General features: G+C 51.9%; 9 protein-coding genes across 9 annotated transcripts; 6 read left to right on the plus strand and 3 right to left on the minus strand.

Moving 5' to 3' along the window:
* Window positions 1-903: 903 nt before the first annotated feature.
* Window positions 904-2122, plus strand: ustQ-7 (Tyrosinase ustQ; the record flags this gene model as incomplete). The annotated part of the gene is made up of 4 exons (XM_032024674.1): window positions 904-1025; window positions 1094-1249; window positions 1301-1730; window positions 1790-2122. 4 exons carry the CDS (start codon window positions 904-906, stop codon window positions 2120-2122), a joined length of 1041 nt encoding a protein of 346 aa, XP_031878756.1.
* Window positions 2123-2665: 543 nt separating this feature from the next.
* Window positions 2666-4031, minus strand: CGGC5_v016135 (Fasciclin-like arabinogalactan protein; the record flags this gene model as incomplete). The annotated part of the gene is made up of 3 exons (XM_032024675.1): window positions 2666-2981; window positions 3038-3498; window positions 3555-4031. 3 exons carry the CDS (start codon window positions 4029-4031, stop codon window positions 2666-2668), a joined length of 1254 nt encoding a protein of 417 aa, XP_031878704.1.
* Window positions 4032-5574: 1543 nt separating this feature from the next.
* abfA-1 (putative alpha-L-arabinofuranosidase A) lies at window positions 5575-7852 on the plus strand (the record flags this gene model as incomplete). Its single annotated transcript, XM_032024676.2, has 8 exons — window positions 5575-5715; window positions 5778-6292; window positions 6344-6427; window positions 6484-6560; window positions 6610-6642; window positions 6699-6841; window positions 6904-7386; window positions 7457-7852. The coding sequence occupies 8 exons, from the start codon at window positions 5575-5577 to the stop codon at window positions 7850-7852; spliced, it is 1872 nt and encodes a 623-aa protein (XP_031878701.2).
* A 1346-nt stretch (window positions 7853-9198) lies between these two features.
* CGGC5_v016137 (uncharacterized protein) lies at window positions 9199-9573 on the plus strand (the record flags this gene model as incomplete). The annotated part of the gene is made up of 1 exon (XM_032024677.1): window positions 9199-9573. One exon carries the CDS (start codon window positions 9199-9201, stop codon window positions 9571-9573), a length of 375 nt encoding a protein of 124 aa, XP_031878703.1.
* Window positions 9574-9692: 119 nt separating this feature from the next.
* On the plus strand, window positions 9693-10221 carry CGGC5_v016138 (uncharacterized protein; the record flags this gene model as incomplete). Its single annotated transcript, XM_032024679.2, has 5 exons — window positions 9693-9751; window positions 9818-9827; window positions 9858-9892; window positions 9950-10080; window positions 10130-10221. The coding sequence occupies 5 exons, from the start codon at window positions 9693-9695 to the stop codon at window positions 10219-10221; spliced, it is 327 nt and encodes a 108-aa protein (XP_031878730.2).
* A 331-nt stretch (window positions 10222-10552) lies between these two features.
* On the plus strand, window positions 10553-12519 carry CGGC5_v016139 (uncharacterized protein; the record flags this gene model as incomplete). The annotated part of the gene is made up of 5 exons (XM_066153468.1): window positions 10553-10651; window positions 10707-10946; window positions 11212-11880; window positions 11949-12403; window positions 12510-12519. The coding sequence occupies 5 exons, from the start codon at window positions 10553-10555 to the stop codon at window positions 12517-12519; spliced, it is 1473 nt and encodes a 490-aa protein (XP_066007228.1).
* Window positions 12520-13584: 1065 nt separating this feature from the next.
* PSF2 (DNA replication complex GINS protein PSF2) lies at window positions 13585-14570 on the minus strand (the record flags this gene model as incomplete). Its single annotated transcript, XM_032024681.2, has 4 exons — window positions 13585-13588; window positions 13640-13644; window positions 13795-14382; window positions 14457-14570. The coding sequence occupies 4 exons, from the start codon at window positions 14568-14570 to the stop codon at window positions 13585-13587; spliced, it is 711 nt and encodes a 236-aa protein (XP_031878682.2).
* A 2358-nt stretch (window positions 14571-16928) lies between these two features.
* Window positions 16929-19157, plus strand: aurR2-1 (Aurofusarin cluster transcription factor aurR2; the record flags this gene model as incomplete). The annotated part of the gene is made up of 5 exons (XM_066153469.1): window positions 16929-17448; window positions 17580-17597; window positions 17665-17819; window positions 17891-18483; window positions 18548-19157. 5 exons carry the CDS (start codon window positions 16929-16931, stop codon window positions 19155-19157), a joined length of 1896 nt encoding a protein of 631 aa, XP_066007329.1.
* Window positions 19158-19347: 190 nt separating this feature from the next.
* On the minus strand, window positions 19348-20900 carry afvA-0 (NADPH dehydrogenase afvA; the record flags this gene model as incomplete). The annotated part of the gene is made up of 5 exons (XM_032024683.1): window positions 19348-19397; window positions 19454-20009; window positions 20076-20228; window positions 20286-20714; window positions 20802-20900. The coding sequence occupies 5 exons, from the start codon at window positions 20898-20900 to the stop codon at window positions 19348-19350; spliced, it is 1287 nt and encodes a 428-aa protein (XP_031878680.1).
* Between the last annotated feature and the right edge of the window lie 4777 nt (window positions 20901-25677).

Genomic DNA, 25677 nt, shown 5'->3' on the forward strand with positions numbered 1-25677 from the left:
GAAAGCTCTTCAAATCGGGCTTCATGATGGAATGCCCGACAAGGCGTTTGTTCCCTAGTCATATTGTTGAACAACCGAGGCGAAGTCGCCGTAGTCGTCACCGATGCCACATGCGGAGCCAAGAAGAGCGGTCTTCTCCATCGGAGCCACCCAGGTCGAGATGTCACAGGTCTAGAAGTTGGCCCCGTAATAAAGCAGAAGCGATGTGGGAGCCGAAACCATCAAATTTTGTCCGACCGGCTTTTCCGGTTTTATTCTCCATTTGATCAGTAAACGCCAACAAAGGTGGCTTAAATGCAGGTCCAAGGTAGTCCCTCTCGGACATGACCCAGAGGACCGGTATGTGGGAGATGTGGCAGGAGGTCCAGCCAAGAAGTCTCTTCCTTGCTCAATGATGGCTGAGGTCCATCTGAGCTCCACTCATACTCGGTTTCGGTCACCTTCCATGCTTATTCAAGCCCTGCGAATTTCTTGGGACGAACACGGATAGGAATTTAACTTGCCGATCCCTGGCTAACGTGCATAAAATGGGCAACTTGAGACGAATCGGCGCATGGGTCAATCTTTATCTCGAGCATCGCCATATTCCGCGATGGAGCACTCCCACAGGTCCCGCGCAACATGCGGGCTGCGCGGCTCCCTATCGTAGGTCCATCGCAATTCTTTGCGTAGTCAGTGGGTTTCGGGGCATGGCAGTTTTTGTATTGATCTCCGAATCTGGACCACGAAAAAGAAATCCTGGAGTCTTGGCGGAGTTGATGGCGTAGTATAAGTGAGCCTGGCAGGGCCGCGCTGTTGCAACTGCTGGAACGTCAACCAGTCCATCGGGTCGTTTCCTCTTTACTTGTCGTCCGAACTCTTCTGCAGATCTGTTTGAGATCTGCACGTCCTTCGTTGATCAACATGAGGTCGTCCACTCTTTTCGGCTTCGTTTCAGCCCTTGGGCTTGCTAGCGCATCACCGTTCGCTCGCAACGGCACCTACTATAACTCTACTTGCACTTCGCTTAACCAGAGAAAGGCATGGTGAGTAGCATCAGACCCACCTATACCAGCGTTGTATTGTCAGTAGGGCTGACCATGACACTCAATAGGCACGTTCTCACCAATGATGAGAAGTCCGACTACCTTCAGGCCGTCAAGTGCTTGATGGAGTCCCCAGCCAAGAGCGGTATCACTGGTGCTATCTCTCGATGGGACGAGCTGCAGTCTTGCCACGTCGAGCAATCGAACTTCATCCACGGAGTTGGGTATATGGCACACAATTCAACGTCCAATTAGTATGTAGCTAACATGCGCAGTGCTTTCCTTCCCTGGCACCGCCTTTTCCTTCGCCTACAAGAGATGCTTCTCCAGAACGAGTGTGGATACAAGGGCGCTCTTCCCTACTGGGACGAGCAACGTGATCTTGAGGTCCTCGGGTCCATTGAGAATGCCTCTGTTTGGGGGTCCGACGAGTTCAGCTTCGGTACCAACGGCGTCAACACCACTGACGGCGTCAACTGCGTCATCGATGGTGCTTTTGCCAACACAACTCTCCGCATGGACCAGATCTGGGGTGTTGACTACTACGACGAGTACTGCCTTTCTCGTAGATGGAACCAGACGGCCTGGGAGTTCGCCAACCAGACCAACGTCGATACCTGCTTCGCCAAGGACAATTACAACGAGGCCAACTTCTGCTACGTTGACTCGCCTCACTCCTGTGGACACCTTGCTACTGGCGGAACCGTGAGTCTCTTTCTAAATCTTTTACACGAAATCGAAGTCACTAACATTAGCTCTTTCAGATGGAGAACCAGAACGCCAGCCCTGGCGACCCTGTCTTCTTCCTGCACCACGCCAACTTGGATCGCCTCTGGCAGAAGTGGCAGGAGGCCAACCTCACCGCTCGTCTGACGGACATGAGCGGTCAGATCATCCCTCCTGAGTTCATCATGACACAGAACCGCTGGCTCTACCCGTCAAAGGCCTACACCGACTACGATGGTGACCCCGGCAACGAGACCACCCTCAACCACGTCCTCTGGATGGGTGGCATCATCCCTAATAAGACTATCGCCGATGTGATGGACGTCAAGGGCGACCTCATCTGCGCCGAGTACATAGACGCCGATTACTAGGGTGGATAGCATAATACGGCGTCAGAAACTGCACTTCACTTGTACATAGACTTTGACGGAGCACGCGCATTCGATGATACCACATAGATTTTAGACTACAGACCGAATCACTTACCACTTCTACAGATGAGTCTTGCTATCCGATCAGAGATTTAAGTAGGGAAGCAACAAATTAATTATCTGTCGCTTCTGCTATTGCCGTCGCTTCTGCCGTCGTCGTCGCTTCTCGTTGCCGCCTGTGTCACCGCCGCCGTTGTGTAAGATATATTATGACAAGATAGCACTTTAGCAGGGAAATGATAATGAAGAAGTCCCGAAGGAGGTGATAATAATTCAGATAACGATGAAAATAGGCATAATGAAGGTGTGAAAATCATAAAAGATAATCCAGGTAAAAACAGCATCAAGATCTCCTCCGCATGCAAACCAACCAGCCATTCCATAAAACGTCCTAATTACCTCCATCTCCAATGCATCAATTTCCAACCGACTCTCTTGCACGTTCCATTGCACCGGTGAAGACGCCCGATTAGCTTCTTAAATTTAGCTGAGCAGCGCAGCAAGGCCCATGGCAACAGAAACGACCAGAATTGCGCCAGGCATCAATCCGCTGGCAGCCCCAGTTGCAACTGGAACAGGCTGGTTCGTCGTAGCGGTCGCATTAGCTGAAGGGGTGGCGACAGCAGCAACAGTCTGGAGCAAAATTGGAGTCGTTGTATAAGCCATGAGGTCCGTCGCAAAAGAAACACTAGAGAAAGGCAGGCTCGAGACCGAGGAGGCATTTGGGAACGCGACTCTCTCAGAAGCCTGTTTAGACGGCTGCAGAGATGCACGATCAAAGTTTCCTGGGCTCAGAACACTGATCTAATGTTAGCATAAAGTGCGAAGAGCTTTTGGTAACTGGAGTGAACCAACCTGTCAATCACATGAGCCACGCCATTGTACAAAATAGTGTTGGGAAACGTGATTCTTGCGTTGTTTACCCAGGCAGATCCGTCCGGCAACACGGTAAAAGTGAGGTTTGCACCTTGAAGAGACGGAACTGTCACGTTTCCCAGAGACGGCGAAAAGATGACGTTGTTGGGAATGATGTGGTACTGAAGCACCTGCTGAAGTGTCTCTAGATCCGCTGTCTCAAGTACAGAACCAATTGACTTGAAAGCTTCATCGGTTGGGACGAAGATTGTGTAGTCGGAAATGTTGAGGCCCTGAACATCGGCTCCAGTCTCGCCGAAAGCAAAATTGAGGTGAGCCGCCTCCAGAGCGGCGTTCATGGCGCGGTAGCCTGCTCGGAACGTGAAGAGCTGAAATGGGGCTCCAAAGGATAGCACGGTATCGACCTTATGAATTGTGATACCTTCACCAAGTTTGATGTCCTACGCGTTGCGTTAGCGCCTTTGAGAGCCTGGAGGTAAATGAAGATGTTACACACAGCTTGAGTGACCGTGGAGATGGTTTGCTCCCCAGGCAGGATGCACACATCTTTCCCGTTCTTGACGAGTCCGTTGTAGGCACCTCCGGTGAAGTTGGAGAAGGGCTGGCGAGCGGTGATGTAGGAACCGTTGAGTAAGGTCTGAGCAAAGGTGGGGATTTCGGTGATGACGCTGGATGGGTAAACTCCTTTGAAAACATGGTTCGCAAGCAAGGCTGCAATAGCGATAGTGTCGTTGCGAAGCTCAATAGCCTCGCCCTCTGGAATGTCCCGTGGCACATTGGCAAAAGCGGAATTGGTCGGGGCTATGATAGTTATGTTGGAAGCCGATGCGAGCGTTTCTGCAAGGCCATCAACAAGACCGACTAGCTCAAGCAACGTGCTGAGATCGTCTTGCGAAGCGAGAAGCCCAGCGAGATCACCTTGTGCCAGACAAGAGCCGGCGAAAATCGCAGCAGACCAGAGTGACAAGCGCATGTTGAAAGCTTCTGAAGTCGGTAGGCAGAATTCGAGAGAGTCGATAGTGTTCTAGAATTCGAAGTCGAGTGTAAAATGCGATGCGATGGGATGCGATGGTGATAGATATCTTCTCACAAATCGTTGTGCTCAACAGATAGTCTTTATAGAACCAAATTCGACCCGAATCTGGCAGTGCAGCGGCTGTCCCAACTGGATCAACCATCGTGTCCATTGGATACTCAAAGTCATGACGATTATCCAGGAGTCGTAAATCGAGAGAATCAGGATTGATCGTGAAATTCCAGATCACTGTTTTACTCATTTTGATGGTTCTCACGAGCGATTCGGCGGCTCGCATTTAACGCTGCACAGCCTTTTCCCGAACACGCTGACAGTGAATGCATTCAAAAACCTGCGAAGACAAGCGAAACTCTCGCGATTCCGTTCGTAGGCTGAATCACTCCAAATCCAGTCCGCGACATGTTTGTGGGGTTACGAACGGTCTTTTTGGGCTTAGTCCGTCCCAATGCAGACGGGATGTAAGCACAACGGCCACGATTTGGCCTTGGCAAGCCATCGCTGGGCGGCACAGACATATAGTATGCAAGGAATTAGTAATAGCAGATTTCATATCCAAGTAAGTCGCTTCCTATAGAGCCCGAAGGCGGTGAGATCTCAAGCCAATGGCCCTATAGAAGGTTGTAGCGAGAAACCAGTCTTGTGACCTTCAAGCTTCAAGGGAACCATGGTTCAGGCTCATCACTCAATGTGGACGGGATCTTCAGTCCCTTTGCCAGCTGGGGCTGAATAGCATGAGTGGCACTCTTAAATGTGGGCGTTTCCGCAGGTACGCATGTTTACCGTTCAGGTATCTTATCACAAGGCTGGGCGCTTCCATCGTCTTCTCGGTGATCGTAGAGTTTTGGTTGACGAGCTATACGACAGTCGCAATGTAGCCTCGGGAGATTTGAAATTTAGCATCTAAGTCCTGAAAGTCTTGGCCCTCAGTGCATTGCGAGCCACTTACTCCTTGGGCCACCCCGTCGATGTAATGCCGAGTGAAGCCTTGCTCTTTGGTCCCGACGATGTACGCAAGATCTGGCGACTTCAATGTGCCGAAAGAACCAAGTTCATCATTTTATTGCGATCGCCAAATGCAACGCGCTCAAGTACGCCTAGTCTCGTAGAACACCACATCTCGGTGATAGTATCGGCGTCGCGGAAATGACCTCGGTGTGTCGCGCCATTGGTGCGTTACCCGAGTGGCACAGCGTACGACAACCTGCCCAATCCCCAAATTCTCCGTCCCACGACGAGAAATGCAACTAGAGTCAATCCCACCTCATAAACGGTATCCTTAAAGACGGCCGGTGGGATACATCGTCGGCTACCGTTTGAACGACAAACGCTTGCTGGTCATTGGCTCCGAACTTACACCGCGATGGTTATGATTCAAGCATATAAAATACTCATAATATTCTGAAGATATTTGGTAGACTTTAACAATCAATCGGAATTTCACTTTGATCGAGAACTCGTTTTCTGATTATTTGCCGACATCATGGTCCTGTTCACATCTTCGAGAGCCTTGGCGGGGCTTTTGATGTCCTCGCTCGCAGTCCAGTGCGGTGCCATCAGTCTGACGGTATCACAGGATCGTGGCAATGAGACTTCCTCTACCATGTGGGGCATCATGTTCGAGGTGTGTACTATGCTGACTGATGCGACTTGACATCTAGAATACTAATGGACATACCCTGCAAGGACATCAACTACTCTGGCGACGGCGGTATTCATGGTCAGCTCATTCGCAATAACGGCTTTCAAGGCGACAATCCTGGATTGGCAGCTTATTCGGCAATCTCGGGAACCACACTGGAAGTCGATTCTTCAGTTCCCCTCTCTGACGCTCTTCCCAACACACTCAAAGTCAGTGTCGAAGCTGGCGCCACGGGTCAGGCTGGGTTCGTCAATGAGGGTTACTGGGGCATTCCGGTTGATGGCAGCCCTCACTCGCACAACATCTTCATTCGTGGCAACTATCAAGGCCAGATGAACTGGATCTTGCAGAGTGTTTCTACCAAGGAGGTCTTCGCGAACGTTACTTTCTACGTCGACTCCACCACCGACAAGTTCACCGAGTTTCACCAACGTGAGCCGACTACCTTCTCGTCGTTGACGGATATAGAGTACAGAATGACCTTTGATGCGGGCCTTGCCGCCGGCTCTTCGCTCTGGTTTGCGCTTCCGCAGCTCTATCCTACCACCTTCCACAATCGGTATGTCCTGTTCATACTCAAACAGAACTGCGGCTAAGGTTAATAATATAGCTACAACGGACTCAAACCATCACTGGCCGAAGCGGTGAACAATATTGGTGGATCTTTCCTTAGATTTCCTGGCGGCAATAACCTGTATGCCCTGCACCCCGTATTCTTGCGGGAAACCTGCGATGTCTAACTAGGACCAGGGAAGGGCCGAATGTCGAGAACCGCTGGAAGTGGAATGAGACGATTGGTGCCATAACTTCGCGTCCTGGTCATCAAGGTATGAGCAGAAACTCTTCCAAACAGGATATCAAGTTAACAAAGCACAGGTGCCTGGGGATACCCGAACACTGATGCTCTTGGTATGTATGGCTTCTGCCGCACAAAGTTCAACTCAGAAATAGCTGATGTACCCCAGGTCTTCATGAATACTTTGAATGGTGCGATGACATGCGCCTTGAGCCATTCCTTGACGTCTACTCTGGGTACTCCCTCGACGGGACCCACATCACTGGTGAAGCTCTGAAACCTTTCGTGGATGAAGTTCTCCAAGAGCTTGAAGTACGTACTACAAAACATGAAGCCTGTTCTTCCACTTGCTCTAACCACTTATGTTGAAAAAGTACGTCCTTGGCGATTCCTCGACACCTATGGGAGCCCTCCGAGCCAAGAACGGACGCGAGCAGCCATGGCCCGTCAACTGGGTCGAAATTGGCAACGAGGATGACTTTGGCTGCAGCAGCTATCCTGAGAGATTCGCCGCATTCTACAATGCCATCCGTCCCAAGTATCCGGATCTCCAGCTTATTGCCTCTGCCACCGGCTTCAACTGCCTGTCTGACCCTTTCCCCGAAGACGCATGGATCGACTACCATGAGTACAACATTCCTGAGAACTACATCGTCAACTTCGCCCAGTGGGACAATGTTTCTCGCAGGAACAAGTACATCATCGCAGAGATGGGTCGCTGGAGCGTGCAGTATTCGGACATGAGGGGCTCGGTGTCCGAGGCCGTCTTCATGCTTGGACTGGAGCGCAACAGCGACCTCATTCGTGGTGTAGCCTTTGCGCCTTTGCTCAGTCTTGTGGACCACCAACAATGGGCGGTAAGCTCTTGCTCTCCCTTGATTGAGGATAAAATGCCGAGCCGAAGCTGACTTTTGGAAACATGTGCAGCCCAACCTGATCCCTTTCAAACAAGCACCTGACGCCATCGTTTACACGTCCAGCTATTGGGTCCAACAACTCTTCGCACACAACGCCGGCGACGTGACCCACGAGGTCACTTCTGACTCTGGATTTGACCCGGTCTTCTGGAGCGCTGTTAGCGCCGGTGAGACGTACATCGTGAAGCTGGCCAACTACGCCGCTGAGCCGCAGCAAATGGACATTAAGATTGCAGAAAAGGGCATTGCGACGCTGTCGGTTCTGGCTAATGACGACCCTGATAGTGCCAACAGCCATGCCGGATCTCCCATCGCCCCTCCGGTCATTTCGCGCATCGAGTCTTCCGGCGACAACTTCAGCTTCGTCATGCCTGCTTGGTCCGTTGCGGTCCTTCGCGCAGACTAAAACTGTTCCTTCAGACGATTGCGATTTCTTACATATTCCACCGCGTAGACATGGCGGTGGTTTGAGCATAAAATTTCTTTCTCTCGACCAATGGCGATGATTCCCATTGGCGAAAACCGGCTCGGGTCAGAATCCGCGAAGGAATTTTCGCGGAGTCAACTGCAGACGCGACCAATTTCTACATTCCTTTAGCAGATTAAACCAAGGCTTTTGGAACATCGCGGTTCTCCACAAATCATCATGTGAAAGCCATTGTATATGTAGCTAGTCACCGCCTCTGGGCTCTCTCCCATCCGTTGAGTCTAAGGAGCGCCTAAATTTGGTGCCGTATTGCAATTAGATCCGTGCCATGTTTCATCTCGATCATTGCCCCGGATCTTGAGTTACAATAAACGTGGATCTCAGTTGTGACCACACCCCATCGCTAACCAAGCCTCTTCGCGACCTCCACTTGGGTAAGTTGTCGGAGCGCATTTAAGCTTACTTTGTGATAGCGGAGTTGTGAACAGACATTGGTCCCAGTTTGGGTCGGTCTCCGGCTTGATGACTCGCACAGTATCCAATCACTCTCCTCAAGAGTGATTCATCATGATCACAAAACGTCACGATTACATGCTCTTCAGCATTGATTCGAGACCATGAAGCGCCGATGCATCGCGAAGGATCATTAGACTCGTGAATGGTGAGGAGCGTCGTGCCACAATGGGGTTGGCCTGCTCAACGAAATTCATCTTATTTCCAACAGTCAAGCCGAATCTCAAACCTGCCACCAACGGCATGGACGCAATCAAACCATGCCGCCAACCTCCCCCAAAGCTGCGGGCTGCCTCCCCCGAAGTGGCCGGGCTATGCCAAGCTCCGCCTAGCTGAAGCAGGGATACCCTTCGTTAGCCCTACGCGTGACCAGTGAGACCCCGGCTGGCTTATCGTCTCTCTCTAGGCACCGATCACGAATTGTCCGGGGTTCCGGTGCTTGATTGGACCTTTCGCAATGCGAAGCGCACGTGGGTGTGGGCTCAGCTATCAATCGGGCGCCATTTGCTGACCCTCATGGCGTTATTGGGGCATATCTTCTCATGTTGGACCCTGAAAGTTTGCGGCACGGCGCTGTCAAAATTGCTCAGCCACCCCCGGCTAGCTGATATCAGCTGTTCATGCTTCAGGCTGGCGGTTAGCACATATTAATCCAACGGCGCCGTTTCACTTTTGTCTAGTTTTCCTCCTTCTCTCACGAATCTTTGAAAGGCGAAAGAGAGTGCCATCATCACAGCGAAAAGACAACGCACCGCGAAACAGCCCACGCCGAAGACGCAAATCTACCGCCATTTAATCCACCACAACTTACGATGCGAAACCCATTCAAGGCCAAGAAGCAACGTCAGACTTGGGAAGGTCGATCGAGAGCGCTCACACTGGACGACCCCGTCTTCAAGGACTGGGACAAGGAGGAGCTCAAGTTCGAACCGAGACACCAAAAGTCGGATGAAGAACTCGCAAAGAAATCTGCAGCCAGCGACAGCGGCGACCCGTCCCGCCTCTCCGGCGAGCACGCTGGCTCCTACTACAATTTCGACAGCACACTAGGCTACGCGACCGTCGCTGGCGCCTTCTCTGGTGCTGAGGCCGGGGGGCCAAGCGATGCGGGTGCGAGCAGCAACGCGCCCGACAGTGGAGCCAGCGCTTCGGGAGGTGGGGATCCATCCGGCGGGTCATCTGCATGACTTGAGGCCTTGAAGGTCGTTGGGATGACACCGGTTTTGCAGCGGCATAAGTGATGGATTTTCCGGGTATTTCGATTTGAACTTTTTGGGGGAGTCGATCTTGAGGAGTTTGTTCTGAAATGACCTGTTTCCGCGGGCTGGCGCTTGGAGTTTGGATTTATGAACAGCGCACGAACTTGTACGATTCCGATACCACTTGGGAGGATAATCTCGAATTCTTCGGTCGCTGATGCATGGAGACAAGACCAAAAAACGTACTTTAAAATGACATCATTATTTGGAAGAAGAGAAGGTGGAATTCTTGGATGATGAACCAATTGTACGTCAATATTGCGGACGTGATGCGTGATGGACGGACTGACCGAGAGGATGCCAGTATGCCTAGCAAGGGGCATGATGTAGGATCGTGGCACAACAACGCAAGCGAGAGAACATGGAGCAAACATTCCTCACTCACTGGGGATCGCCGCGCGATTCACCGTATAACTGTTGTTACAGGGCATCTGAGTAAAAACTACGGTATCGCATTCGCCAGCACTGTTCTAATCCTCCCTAGACGAACTATCAGTCAGTTCCCAGCAGATCCAGGAGCAAAAGTTAAAACTTCCAATCGAGCTTGAACTTTCTTTCGCCTTTTCCGTCAAGTGACTGTCGTCATTCGCAGCTAAGCGAGCTTACCAGTCATCACCGTTTGCGAGACAATGTCTAGCAAACAAACCCCTTGGCTCAGCCCTCTCAGGCAATGCTGACTGCAGGATGCCCTGCAGGCGACAACGCCAGCCGCAATGCGACTCCTTGGCAATGGGTGTTTAAGAGGCATAAGCCATCTTTCCAACCTTCGATATCTTGATCAAGCAAGCCCTCACTACTTTCCTCGCGCATTTCAAGTCGTTTCCAACTTGGGCCATTAAACAAAACTTATCGTACTTCCATTCTAAACGTACCGCCGGCGAAAAGTTTAGAATGCCAAGCGACAACCATGACTGACAACGGAGCCAATGACTTTTGCCCAGTCATCGATTGCTACAACCTGTCAGAGACTTCAATTCAAGCATATCCCGACATCTCGGGCAATGGTGTAGGTAGACTATGCAATCTTAAGGTATATGGTCTGAAGTGCTAATGCCCTTTAGGTTCTGATTGGCTTTATGGGAACAGCCTATCTTGTACTGCTATTGGTCATTGGCAACTATTTCCTCGCATATGACCCCACGGATTGCCCCTTTCAAAGCGGGAACTCAAAGAACGAGAACATCAACAGAGAGCTGTGGCGGCCAAATCCGATTGATGAGCGGTTCCTCAGGTGGGTACGGAAAGGACCGTTGGTGTTTACGGATGACACCTGCGCACGCCTTCGAATGGCATTTGATGAGGTAAATAGCTTGAGTCTGATCTCCTATTGACAAGAGTTTTGCTATACGGGCGGATAACTACCTACCTAAATTAGCCCGTCTAATAGTTCACTCTATCTCGATCAACTTTTACTGCTATCGCTGCTGTTCCTATTCTTCTCTCTGTCGCTATTGGTATTGTTGTTATCGTCGTTATCGTCGTATATTCAGTATCTGCCCGGATATCAAAACTCGTTAACAATGTATCATAATACTACTGATCAGTGATAGCTAACAAACCGAACAGTCAATTATCATGCTCTGCGATGTGCAAGTCGTCACCGGCCTCGGAATTCTCATCAGTGGATTTGTCCTTTTGCGATGTGGTCTGGACGCTATTCACTGGCAAATAGCCGTCTTCCTAGCGTGGTTTTCTACTGTCACCCATCTTTCTGGACTAGAGGTTCTGCGGACTCATCTTAACACCTACGTCTGGTCGAAGCATCTCCGATTCTCACTTATGTCCCTTCTCCTGATCCTTCTCTTAGTGGGCATCGTACCCACTGGATTCTTCAGCCTGCGGAACAGGAACTTTTCCTCGCCAGCTGTCTGCTATTTTGACCTGAAGTATGGCTTCTGGAGATTCAAGGAAACCTTGAGCCAAAGCGACTTCCCGGAGATGCAGCTGGAACGTACACCCGCATATCAGGCTATGGTGTATTCCATGGTCTTGCTTGTCCTCGGCTTTGGTACCCGATCTATGAAGTTGCTCCACCCGTTGTCTAGGACGTTCAAGCTCAATGTCAGACAACCGACGAGTCGTCGCGTAAGAAGACTTTTGACAGACTTTGCAAACACACCGGCATCATCGGAACGCGGAAAACTCCTCAAGATTGAACTCATCTTCAAGCCTGCTTTGGCAGGATTCTTTATGGTCAGGCTTACGTCTGACTTTTTCAGCTCATCCCTGTTTGAGGTGTGTCAAATCAGAAGCCATTCCGAGAAATTAGGCATGACTTGACTGACAGTTATTTCAATGTCTAGGTCTACTGGCTCTGCGTGATCCTAGTCTGGGGAACTATCAAGGTTCTTGGTACCCGCAATGAGCTTCTTGGCCTCATTGTGACCGCCGTCGACGAAGATCAGCTCACGCTAGCTGAGGCCGAGAACCAGTGGACCTTTGGGCAAATACTGCCTGTAATCCTCCTATTCGGCCCGGTCTTCACGATATTCGGCACTTTTGGTCATCACATCACCAAGCCGGACCCTGCAGACTCTCAGCCCCGACAACATGAAGTCTATTCGGATAGTGGGCTCAATGAGGCCGCTATATCCGGTACGACGGTAGCTCCCAGTCTCGTCACATCGTTCGAACAAGGGAGTATGAAAATACCATCGAAGAATGCGGGGCCCAAAGAGAACATCGCCGACTCTCATGCGGGATCGTACGACGCCGACGAGGCTTTCCATCAGGCTATCCCGCATCTTGAAGATTACAGGTGCGCTTCCTGGCTGCCTGTCTGTGCAGCCTTCCCGTTTCTGGGGCTGCTAGCAGCAGTGATGATGGCCTTTGCAGCGTCGTTTGTCTTCAACAATTACTTCCAGCCAGGCCTGACGCTGTACGATCTCTGGATAAGCGACCTCAACTTCGTCTGCAATCTGTTCATCAGCTACCCTTGCGCTTGCGCAACAACCATTCGATTGGGCCTGTGGATGGAAGGGGAATATCCCGCAAAGACTACGCCCCGAGGATGGAGACAGTTTCTGTTCTTTTGGGCCTGTGCACTTATCTACTGTGCGGACTTTCTACTGACGATGAGAAGGCCGCATATTTTTGAGCTTTCTCATCGGTGGCAGTCGATATCGCCGATTGGTGGGCTGATGGTCACTTTGTGCTTGTACACCTCCCACGCCGCCGTTGTGTTTCTGGGGACATTGAGGAACAATGTCAATGCAGCATGACTGAAACAGCAGTTGGGTTTTCTTACTGGTATCAAGAAGCACAAAAGTCCTTCTCACTAAGCTTTTCATATTTATATCGTGAGCTAGCTCAAGAGAACAACGTCGTATCCATATATCCGCAGTAAAGGTTGAAGTAATTTTTATGGGGAGGTGTTGCGGAGGGTGGGGTGAGGTGTTTAGCCCCTTTTTCGTCCCAGACGAATTTACAGAACTCTCTTCGACTCGCAAAAAGGCTGGCGAGGGAAACCTTGCGCACTTCCATCGACGAGAATAGCGCCCGTAACGAAGAGGAGAGTCTGTCTCGTGGCGTGGACATTTGCTCGAGGCGAAGCTAGTCACGGAGCGAATCAGACTTGGGAGAGGATGGATGTATAGACCAGGGTAGACAATGCACCGCCTGTAGACATAGGATAGGCCAAAGTCACATGGAACATATTCAGGGGCTTCTAATCATTGCCTCAGCATAGCTCTAATCGTTGGTATCATTGGTGGTTGCCCTATATATAGTTTGTCCGATGTCAAGTGCTCGGGCACGGGAATGTACACAGCCTCAAACCGTATTTGAACCTATATCGCGCCAGGGCGACCACTTGATCCAAATAATGTGGCTGCAGGTCTGCTCCCTCGTGCGGCCAAAACCATGTGTCAACGGCAATTGGGGTTGGAAGCGTGACTAGGACCGCAACAGGCAGACGATTGCGGGGAGACTTCGCAGGGCCTAGCTGCAGAGGATATCAGCATGAGTTCAACCTTTAGAGACAAAGACTCCATACCTGAACTATAAGCGGGCGTAGATGGTCGCATCCCTTAGGCGTACATATGCCCTGGCCGTTCGGACTTTTGCAAAAGCAAGGCGCCGACTCTCTCGGACGAAGAGAGCATGCAACGCCGGGTATCATAGCATATCTTCGTCTTCATCATAATCAACACCCTCCCCGCGCTCCTCCTCCTCCTCGCGTCTGCTAGCCTCAGCGCTCGCGCCAATCTTCCGTACGCCCTCTATGACGCCCAGGAAGAAGCCGCGGCTCTCGGCCAGCTCCATCGCTCCCACTCCACGCAGGCTCATGACACCCGCAACCTCGGAAAGCTCTTCCGTGCTCTTTCTCAGCTTCGCGGATCGCACTTCTTGGAGGTCTCGGAGGAGTGACCTGACTTCGGAGGGGGCGGGTATATCGTCGATCGCGTGGGCTAGCAGCATCTCTGCGAGCTCGAACCAGTGGTATGGCAGAGCGTTTGGCGGTGCATCGGCGGTACATGAAGGTAGGAACGGGGCGGAAAGCGTCTCTTCGCCGTATCGGCTGGCATTTCCTAGCGCGTCGCCTCTGGCGGGCGGTGGTGGAGGGGGCGAGAAGGCATCGGGCTCGATTTTCGTTTCGTGGTGGACGATCTTGGCAAGCGACTGGGGACGAAGCCACGGCGGAGGGACAATGTTCGCTCGACGTTGTTTCTTGAGGAGGAGGGCGAGCCACATGGGCAGATCGGCGCGTGCGGGAGGTCGTAGGGCTGGTGTTGCACCCTGCAAGACGGAGTGACAGGTCAGTATAGGGATCGATCGTGACGCGTCGCGGGGGGCACGATGGAGGGGCTCACGCTTAGCAGGTCGATGCTCTCCAGGCGCTGGCGGGGCACAATTGTGACCAGTTCCATTTCGCAGAGGAAAGCAACTTCGGCGGGTACGAGACCCGACGGCAGAGGTAAGGCCATGGTCTCTGGCGGGAGATCTGTCGCGGGTGACGGAACGGACTCGATGATGTCGGGGACGGAGCTCAGGTTTGGCGGCGGTGCAAAGGCGCGTCAGGTCTGCCGCGGCGGGGAGCGCGGAATCTGGAATGAACCGGCCCGCCCACGCCGTGCCTTTCACTGAGTGGTGGAGGTGGGGCAGGGTCTGGGCGTGGAATGGAAGGTGCACTGGGTGTGGGGTGCACCTTCCCTTGAGTGAAATTCACTTTCGCGCCTGGACATTTTGACAAGTCCACAGTCCATCTGCAGGCTCGGGCTGAGGTACGTACCGGGGTTTCGGAGTCGGGCTGCAAGGCCGAGCTCCACTTGCGTCCCGAAGCCCCACTCGAGGCCCGGCCCCTCCGTGCCGTTTACCAGGCAAGCGGGCAAGCAAGGCGTGGAGGAGGGAAGATACTGATAAGGCGGATAAGGTCGCCATGCGGAAAAAAATCCCATTCTCTCCCAACTGGGGTCGCGTAACTGTAAGGCTCAGGGGTAAGGTCCAGCTGAAATGTTGCCCTACTGGACGAGCTGATAGCCCTATTTGGACCTCGGCTTGATTAAAATGCTGCGCGCCTGGACCAGTCCAGCATGGTTGGTTGCGTTCCAGACCCTGGATCTAGGCCCCCGGCGAATCGGCGCGACACGGCGAGATGCAGTATCGTGGCGATTGATGCACGTCGAGAGCACTCGGTTTCCAGCCTCCTCCTCTCATCCCGTGCTTTCGTGCATACGCAGGTTCGAACTCAATAATCGCGCCAAGGCACCGACACCGCGGATGAATACGGACAACAATACCTAGTCCTAGTCGTACCCAGACCCCAAGACTTTTGTTTTTCTCGTCGGGGCTTCTCCGGTAGGCGTGCCCGGAAACAAGTACCTACATGCAATGCCGTTCGGCGCTAATCACTGTATGAGGCCACATCTTGAAGGATACGAGCCAATAACATGCGTTGCTATCGAAGCGTTCCTCGCCGAGAAACATTATGTAATCCTCCTCATTGAGATCTCTGTGTCACTTCATCTACCAGGGAAAGGAAACCTGCTCTGGCTTAACGGTTGCGACTTGAATTGCCGATCTCACCCCCTTTGCCCACACAACACAACCTCACCGGTCGGGATTCTCCGACGTCTCGTCCCATTCAGAGTTCTCACGCGCGTTCCATCTCCACCGTTTAACCACACTGTACCGTATTCCTCATACGGTGACCCTTCTTGCATAGAACACCGGACCTGGAGCCGAAGCCCGGCAACCGCGGGTTTTGTTGTTCTGTCTGTGATGAATTGATCTGTGCTGCCCAAGAGCCTCGCCTCGCCTCGCCTAACCCCCGTGACGGTGACCTTCGCCAACAGCCGCAGTTCGTCACAAAGAGTCGTATTCGAATCTCGATACAGACGAACGTCTTGGCTGTGTCCGAGTCATTGATGACGAATCACTCCGTTCTCCCCGACATCTCGTCCGAACGCTAGGTGCCTACCCCGGCTCGGAGCCTGGAATCAGGGAGGAAGAGAAAGAGAGAAGGGGAACTGCAAGGATCTCTAGGGCCCAGCCAGGCTACACCACCACCACTTACGCTGCTGTCTGTGTGTGTGTTTTCCAAGGCCACAAGTCCCAAACGGCCGTACCCCACCGTCATCCAACAAGCACGCATCCTGCTTCTCAAGCACACACTTGCTTGAGGGGGAGGGTCTGGTGGCGCATCCAGTATCCGCCAGCTTGGCCGCGGCCGCCCTCATTGGGACTTGCACTTCTGCAGGAAAGGCGGTGGCCCAGACGTGGTGTCCTTTCCTTGGGCTGCTGCGAGACTCGGGTGGAGTGTTTTCAGCTGGCATTGCCCATCAACACCGCATTCTTCCTTCTTCATACCACCAGTGACCACGCGTGGCGGCCCGATCCTGCCTCCAACTGACGGGGTCGGCAGTTCCTGACGGGCAGCCACGCACTGTCTTAGGGGCATAATTCCATTGTGGAGCTCTCCATCTTCACCTACAGTGGTGTTTCGGGCATGACACCGCAGACTCTGGCCGGTCATCGAGCCCTGCCGTTGTCCACCGTTGTCCACGGTCTGCAACCTCTTTCCGCGGGGATCTTCTGCCCAGAAAGCCCTATTGATCAGAAGAGGAAGTCCGCCTGCGGCGCCAGACAAGAGTCTTCTAGGGCTCTGGCGCCGCATTATCTCTCTCAAATCAGGGTTGCTTCTTCGTCGAATTTTCTCCACCGGCCGCAGCCCCCCCTAACGGACGGCCAGCCCTACCAACAACCTCTTGGAGGGTTTTGTCAGCCGCTCGTCGGAGCAGATTGTCTGCCTTTTTCTGCTTTAAGCTTGAGGCAAACTCTCGACCATGGCAACGCCCTCCACGAAGGACAACTTGGCCCCTCAACCGGAATTTGGTAAGATCCTGTTCAACAAGCCGTGCAGTACGTGCCGCCGCCGCAAAGTGAAATGCGACAGGCAACTGCCATGTGGAACTTGCGGTAAGAACGGCACGGCCGCAACATGCACTTACGATGTTCCGCGAGAGGGCACCCCTGAGAGCCAACAGCGGCTGCAGGAGAGGGTGGCCCGTCTCGAGAGAGAGATTGAGGAGCTGAAGGGGATGGCTGCACGCGGTGAACCGTTGAGGCCTCCGAAGATTCCGCTGCTATCGACAACTCCATCAAGCTTCAGCGAGTACAACAGCATCGAAGAGTCCATGGCCGGCGACCCCGGAATCCAAGTTGACGACGAAAACGTCTCTTTCTATCTCGGACCGAATTATTGGCTCAACATCCAAGAGTATAACTACGAACCTCGCCATCTCTACCGTATCGAGTCCGACAAGACCGGCAAGAATCCGGATAGTCCTACTGCTTGGCCAATTGGTAGGAACCCAGCACTGCCGGATATGTCCCATTTCCACCTCGATCCCGAGAAAGAAGACATCTTGACCGACCTCTTTTTTGCACATGTCGAGCCGTTTATCCGGATGTCCCACAATGCTTACTGGAGGCAGCAAATCACGGATTTCCGAGTTGGTGTCAGCAAGATTCCGGTGGACGTAGAAGCAGCAATGTTTACGACTCAAGCGTTGACTGTAGCCGCGTTACCCGCAGTGGTGATCCAAGAAAAGCTTGGGAAGGCAAAAGAAGACGTTTTGCGGCACCTGCAGGAGGCTTCACAACTCGCATTAGAGCGGGCAGATATTCTGCGCAGCAGGAAACTACTTGCATTCATCGCCTTGCTTTATCATATCGTAGGTAGACTGCTTTTGAATATCTCGGGACTTGTTGTGGCAAGAGAGAGTATGTATGCTGACATGTATAGCAAATGAAATTCATCACTGGCGATGGAGAAATTGCGGTCTCTCTCCTTGGCTTGGCTGGTCGTTTTGGGACTCGAATAGGGCTGCATCGCGACCCAGGTCATTATCCGACATACACACCTTGGGTCACAAACATGCGGCGACGGATATGGGGGCATTTTGAGCTCCTGGACAATCCAGTGTACAACCTCGAAGGAGCCGATTCTGGTCTGCCATTTATCTCCGACACGCAGCCTGCAACGAACGCAAACGACAGTCAGTGGGTTCCTACCAGGTTCGCCAAAGCCAGTTCTGCCCCATCAGATCAAGAGGGAATTACAGACATGTCCTTTGTTCTGGTGCGTCAATGCTTGATGAAGACCATGCAGTCCATCGCACGAAGGAGGAACGGTTCCAGTCCAGAAGAGCTCGGCCGAATCGTCGAGCAGACGGAGAATTTCTTGACGACCAAGTTCATGAGTCATGTCGTTGCCGCGAATCCGAGCCATGCGATCATGCTCTCGTACTACAAGGGCTCAATGAAGAGCATGAGACTTCTGATCCATCAACTTCACGCACAGCGTACGTTTGGCCCGGAGCCCGATTATCGGGCGAAGTAAGATCGAAAGCCTTTCCTCCATGTTTTGATATAGGTCACTAACACTGTTCTGCCCACTCAGGTACTACCAGGAATGTGTCGAAATCCTAGAAGAAATGGAGCGTGGAGAAAACATTGCACTGCAGAACCACTGGGGATGGCTTTACCGATGGCCAACAACGCCCTGTTTGATCTACAATGTACTCATTGGCCTGCGCGATCAATCAAATCACCCAATTACGGACCGAGCCTGGCGGCAAATCAACGTGGTGTTCCGGAGGCACAACAACGAAGACATTAGCATGCGGAAGTTTGCTGCATGGCGGGTTATCGAGGAGCTCTGTGAGGAAGCAATTCACTACCATAAGCAACGATCTCACCAGGGGGCATGGTACACGCACAGGCTGGACGCATTAGGGCACACAAGTACAGCAAAAGGAAAGGAAACACTATCACTGGAGAACGCGACGGTCGATGATATTCTAGGGGACGTACGGATGTTTGGGCAGCCGAGTGCATCCCACACGGCCGTCATGGGTGGCCCGGGCTACTTTGCGGCCCAACCAGTTCTGCAACCTATGAGCTTTACCTCCTGGGGCCAACCCCCTCAGGCTACTGTTCCGTCACAATATCCCACAAACGCGGATTCTGACGACGAGGAAGAGGACGACGACGACGATGAAGAGATGTAACGACGGCAGGGCGGACCAAAAAAGGGGATTAGGTGTTGAGGTTATTACTATGTGGGCTATCTTATGAGTTGCGACGGTGCTAGTCCATCGCGCAACATTGACAACGTGTCTATTACGACTAGAAAAAGAACGACCAATAGAAGAGGAGGAAAAGGGCAGCACAGCCAATGATGACTTGAGTTTCAGCTCGTCAATGCTTACTGGGCCGGTGAGTCCTGGTGTTCCCAAAGGCCCAACCATCTGGAGAACTCAAAATTAGTTGAAATCAAAGCAACTCAGAGACATGCTCAACTCACATTGACTAGCAACGTAGATGTCGATGTCCAGCTCATCGGCCCAAGACCAGACCAAATTGGGGTTCTTGAGGAATGCTCTGCCAACAAGAACAGCATCCGCTTGTCCGTCGGCGAGAATCTCGCTGGCTTCCTTTCCGGTTGAGATGCCACCAACAGACCCAACGAGTGTCCCGGTTCCCTCAACAGCCTTCTTGACAGCCGCAGCCAAATGAGCCTGATACTTGGGTCCGAACTCAACCTTCATCCTCGCGTCAAGCGCGCCGGCGGAGACGTCGAGGAAATCGACACCCTTGTCCGCGAGGATCTTGGCAAGCCTCGTGGCTTGGGTGATTTCCCATTGGGGGATCGACGGATCGTGTTCCAAGTAGTCGGTAGCCGCTAGCCGAACAAGGAGAGGGTAGTCCTCGGGGACGTTGGCGCGGGTCAGCTCGGTCAACTCGACCATGAGACGGATACGGTTCTCGAAGCTGCCGCCGTATCTGTCGGTCCTGTGGTTGGAGGCTGGGGACAGGAACTGGTTGATGAGGTAACCGTGGGCGGCGTGGATCTCGATGGTCTTTGTGTGGGAGCCGGGTTAGTCCGAGACATGGTGTTGGATGCAATCATCATGGACTTGACTTACATCGTAGCCGATTCTCACGGCGCGCTTCACGGCCTCAACCCACTTGGTCTTGAACGTCTCAATCTCCTCGAGGGTCATCTCCTTAGGCACGTACGTCGCATTGGAGTATGCCTCTGCAGACGGGGCATAGACAGTCTCAGGCCAACCCCGTGCCTACACCAAGCATCAGTCTCATCACAGCCGCCCCTGTCGCGTGACGTTGTCTCATACCTTTTCGCTAGCGACGGCCTTCCGGTCCACCCACGGCACGATAGTGCTCGCCTTCCGTCCCGCATGCCCAATCTGCGCGCCGATGAAGGCCCCCTGGCTGTGCACAAAGTCAATGACCTCCCTGGCGGCTTCGACATGTGAATCGCTCCACAGCCCCAAATCCTCGGGAGAGATCCGGCCCTCGGGCACGACGCTCTGCACCTCTGTCAGGACGAGACCCGCGCCGCGCACCGCATAGCCGCCCAGGTGCGTCTTGTGCCACGGCGTCATGTGCCCATCGTCCGCGGAGTACTGGCACATGGGCGAGACGAAGATGCGGTTGTGCAGGGTGAGCCCGCGCAGCATCAGCGGGGAGAAGAGCGTGCCGGAGGGCTGGGGATCCCTGGCGGTGCCGGCGGCCGGGTGCTGGATCGGGGTGAAGTACGGAACCTTTGGTCCGGGGGGTGTTAGCAGTAATCGAGGCTAGTGGAGCAAAACGACCGTTTGGCAGAACGAATATGCAGCAGCACTACATACATTCGCGGCCCCCTCATTGATGAGATCGGGCTTGGAGATTTGCATGGCGCCAGCAACCGGAGCTTGGTCCGCGGCCTGGGGAGCTTCGATCTTCGTCATTGCGTGATTGGCGCGTGTGTGGGGGTGCAGGTGCTACTATTTCAGACGGAGATTTGGATTGGATGGTTTAAGCTTGAATTGTGCTGTTGGTCGTGATAATTCCCGAGACGATGCGAGTTGCTCGTATTTCTAGGAGACATGCAGCAAGAGGCATTCGGCGAAAACGGCGAGACCTTATATGAACTGTCCATCTGCGTTTGTGTTACCATCACGACAGAGAGAGACACCACGCACGCGGCCTCGAGTTGAGCCGCACGGAGCTGAATAATCGCATCTAACGCCGACATCTTTGAAATGTCGGCGTTCTGTTTGGTCATCGGGCGAATTCAATTGCAGAAAATGCCGATGACGCCACGAGCGCGCGCTCGGGTTGACATTCCTCTTCTTCTCGCTACACTGCTTCTGGAATGGTTCCAAAAAGAGTACACGGGCTGATTACATACGCGAGCGCAAGTGCTAACCGTATTATTACAGCGCCCTATGTATCTCTGATATGTCCAACATAAGGCGCAGCTACATATCCCGAGTGGTACATTCTTATGCAAGCAAACGCCGTCGCGTTTTGAGTGTCAGACCTGATTACTCACAGTGAGTGAGTAGCAAAAGCCGCAAAGGTGCACAAGGCCGCAACGGGTAATCCGAATAGCGAGATCTGCAACCGAGCAGCAGACGCGAACGCGAGGTTTGACAATGTCTTTGCGGAGGCGCGATGCGAGCCCAACGCGAGCCGTCCTGCAGCAGACGTCCTGTGGCCTGGGGATGGGGCGTCGCACAAAGTTCAAAATGGCATTTGACAGCACGCCATGCATCAATCACTATTGTAACTTGCTCATGACTGGCTTGTGTTGTGTTCTTATGCCGGTGTACGAATATTGGTACACCGACCGTAATGTATTGTGCATGCAGAGTCGGGAAGATATCCGGTCCTCCTACGGAAAGTGTCCGCTGTATGAAACCCTGCAGGCGGACGGGCGAATGTTTATGTTTCGCGCGGCTCGGTGGTTCGCCGTCTCGCCGACGTACCATGGTGGGGAGGATGCGGGAAGATGGTCCGGTTGCCGACCCTGGCTTGGCTGGAGGCGTTGAAGCGGGGCGTCCACAGTGTCTCAGACCCTACCCGGGCGAGAGAAACAGGGAGCCGGGGCCGTGATAAGGTTGTATCGGCACGTCCACGGTTCTTGGCCATGGACATTTTGCAGCTCTCCAGCTCGCGTCAACATCGACAGTGGGATCCTATTCCCGCAGATTATGCTGCCTGGGCAGCATTTAATGGTATCAGAACGTTGCAACAGTGAGGGAAACGGTTGTTCAAAAGAACATGACAAGATTTTGTACGTAAAGATAACGGAAGACAACATGTTGACATGGTCAAGGGGACTGGAACAACTGATAAAATTTAACAGTTGTTAAAACTCATCAACATTTCGATGTTATTCACTTCCCGCGGAGTTCTGTTGGAAACCAGCTTACGTAAAGACAATGCAAATCACATATTTCATACACTAGTCGAATAGTCTATTCAATCCATTATTAATGAAACGGTGAGCTGAAAAGTATAAAGTTGCAAGGTTGCAACGAACCTGTGGGACGGCGCCTACGCAACCCCGATTGGGACTTCCGCAAGACAAGGAATAGCCAACAAGAGTTGCATCCCGTCAACTGCTCAATCAAGTCGGTACATCCCCCGTACGTGGCACGACTAAGCAGTAGTTATCCCGAGAGATCAAAACCCTCTTAGCTTTCCACAAGATTTACAGCTAATTGAGTCAGTGAAAATGGTCATTATATTGTTGACCTATCGATGTACTGGCGAAGTTCAGTGATTGGTGACATCAGGTGTCTGTTACATATGTCAAAACTATGACCTCGACCCCTCTAAGCTTGAAGCAACGCAAACATGGGCGGTCAAAGAGAAGAATCAGCTCGTTAACATGGAATATACCAAGTAAAATACGGTCATCTGAGCCCCTAGAATTTAAGCACTCGACATTCTAGCGGCTTAGAAGCCTTATGAACTGTGCCAGGAAAATATACTATGCTCGCTATTAATTTTCTAACAAACAGGTATGCTGTCGAGCTCCAATGCAGCGAGAGTTCCCATGGTGTTTCAATTGCAGCAAACATGTTTGGATGACCCTTCCTGGGGTTATGACACCGTAAAAACCGTATGACGTGAGCGTCTGAGCCGTAGACCGAGTTCAAACAAGTTCAATGACACGATGCTTCGGGATGCCTTTGTTAATAGTGTTAATTGAGTCTGAGAAGATGGAGAGTCCCTTGCGATATCAAGGCTTTAGCTAGCTGTTTGTAAAATGTGATGCTGCCCCGTGATGGGCGAGACGTACATGACGTGTATGTGAAGGAGAAATTGGGGAGAGCTTCCGGCAGAGACTGGCCGAATTACAGTGTTGCGCATTTAGAGTGAGTCTTTTCTCTTTGAAGGCTTGAGCCCTGGGAGCTCTAGATGCTTTGAAGCATAAGTAGTTTTAAACCTTTACGACAGCAGGCCTTAAAGACAGTGGGGTGAGGATTGCAATATTTGAAGAGACGCGCTGTATACCCTAACGGTGAAGACAAACGACGGAAGCGGCAAAGTGTAGATTTCAGTGCGCCAAAGATCTAGCCAATGAGACGAGAACATGTCCAAGATAGAGCGACGAGGCAACAATAAAACCCGAGTACGGCGCGAATTGAATCCACTCAAGGGCCGAAATGGGAAATGGAAACGCCAGTAGGAAATAAACGATGTATATGGTCCCACAAAGCCAGAAGAAACCAAATTTCCGCCATCCACCGCTCAGATTCATTCCAAGACCGAATCGGATGGTAGTTGTGCAAGCGCAAGGGTAGCTAATCAATATAATATAGATCATGTTGTATTCTCCGATCCATACCTCATATAGAGTCCATTGTGGTTCAAACCCCCCGTAAAAGTTGAAGACTGCCGCAAAAAGCACCATAGTAGCGGCGACAATGCTCAAAAATGGGACTGCCACACAAATTAGGAGCCATTGAGCGTTGCTGTAATCTTTCAGATGCATCAGATCCATTTCGCTGGGATTTGAGATGGGATTCGCCGCTGCACCAGGAGGAGGAGGTGACTCGAGTAGGTCTAAGCCTTCTTGTGTGGTAACTTCAAGTGAGTCAAATGATATGCTCTCGGCCGTTCCGCTGTATAATTGAGTCTGGCGTTCAGTTACAATCGTACCAATGATGTACGCCTCTCTGCCGTAGCGTCTTGCAGGATTTGATGTCGTTTTGGTCATATTAGAAGCGAAAATACCGACCATGGCAAAGAGTGGACCAAGCAAGAGAAACACAGGCAGAATTTGGCCGAATGTCCACTGCTCCTCTTCCAATGCGACTTCCGGGCTCTTTAAGCGTATCGTATTTCGAGCGGCCAAGACTTTGACGGTTCCCCAAAGCAAAATGACAAATAACCAGTAAATCTTGCAGTTTTTCCATGTCAGTCACGAGTTCTATGGCATTAGTTGGAAAAGCCTCGGAAAAAAAATCATACCTCAAAGATGGTTGAGCCAAATAGATCGCAACTCAACCGCACCATCAGAAACGTGGCCAAAGCAGGTCTTGTGACAATGCTCATTTTCAATCTGTCTCTCCAGCCGAGAGACATGATGGACCTTGGTTTTCCAAGTCGTAGTAAAGTCTTCTGTGCTAGCCTGCTTATTGGACTTCTTATCTGTACCCTGAATGCTGTAGACAGAGGCCGGAATAGTTTGAAAGATCGGGAAACAAATCCAAAGATGAGAAGTATGACGGACATGGCCATAGCCTGCCATTCTGAAGTTGTTTTGACGGGGTCACGAGATTCCCACGGCTTATTAACCGTAACCCCATGTCGCCAGTAGCCGTAACTTTGATTGAAGTAGCATATGGCCTGTGATGAAAAGTTGGCGCTATTGAAAAACCCAGTTGGTAGCAGTTCCACAACGACTAACACTAAAAGGGCCAACATCAGAGAAACCCGGACGTATTTTGCCCATGGAGTGGTACTAAGAAAACCTCTTAAAACATTCAGTCCTGATAAATCTGTAACAGCGGAAAACCACGCTAGGTAAACGACGATCTGCCAGTGACAAGCATCGAGACCGCACTTCAACAGCATATAACCGCTGACTAGGATTCCGATTCCGGTGACAATTTGAATATCGCACAGAAGAATGATTGCCTATGCCTCAGCGAGTAATGTCAGTACCAATCTCTTTGCCACAGTAATTACTACTTATCCTCACTTCATCGAACGCAGCTCGAAGTCGCTCGCGTGTGCCGGGCATCAGTAGCGACGGCTTTCGTAACCAGGCGATTAATCTTTTGTCAATCGGATTTGGCTTCCAATGGGGGTTCTCAGCATCTTCATGGGCAGTGATGCGGTTTTTGAACGGATTTTCGCTTGGGTCAAACGCCAGAAAGTAGCTGATAGTGACCAGCAAAAGAACGAGATAAGCGGTCCCGATAAACCCTACGAGTACCTAAAGGGCAAAGCATGAGCAAAAATGCAATAAACCTAAGTTACTCAAAATACGATATGGCTTGCTTACCCCTGTACCCGAGATGTCTGCGTAAGGTTCAAGGGGGTCCCCCTTCAAGTTGTCGCAATCGATCGCATGACAGAAGCTAGCGTTCGACATCGTGTCGCGTGTTGGATTGGATTGCTGTTGATTGCAAGCAATTGATATAACTTAATGGGGAAGAATCAAGCCAAGCGAACGTTTGATATTGGCAAACAAAGAAAGGCTGATTGCCAGAGGACTGATGT

This window comes from Colletotrichum fructicola, assembly GCF_000319635.2.
Source record: "Colletotrichum fructicola Nara gc5 chromosome Unknown KSG_Nara_v1_contig10, whole genome shotgun sequence".
Classification (NCBI taxonomy): Eukaryota; Fungi; Ascomycota; class Sordariomycetes; order Glomerellales; family Glomerellaceae; genus Colletotrichum; species Colletotrichum fructicola.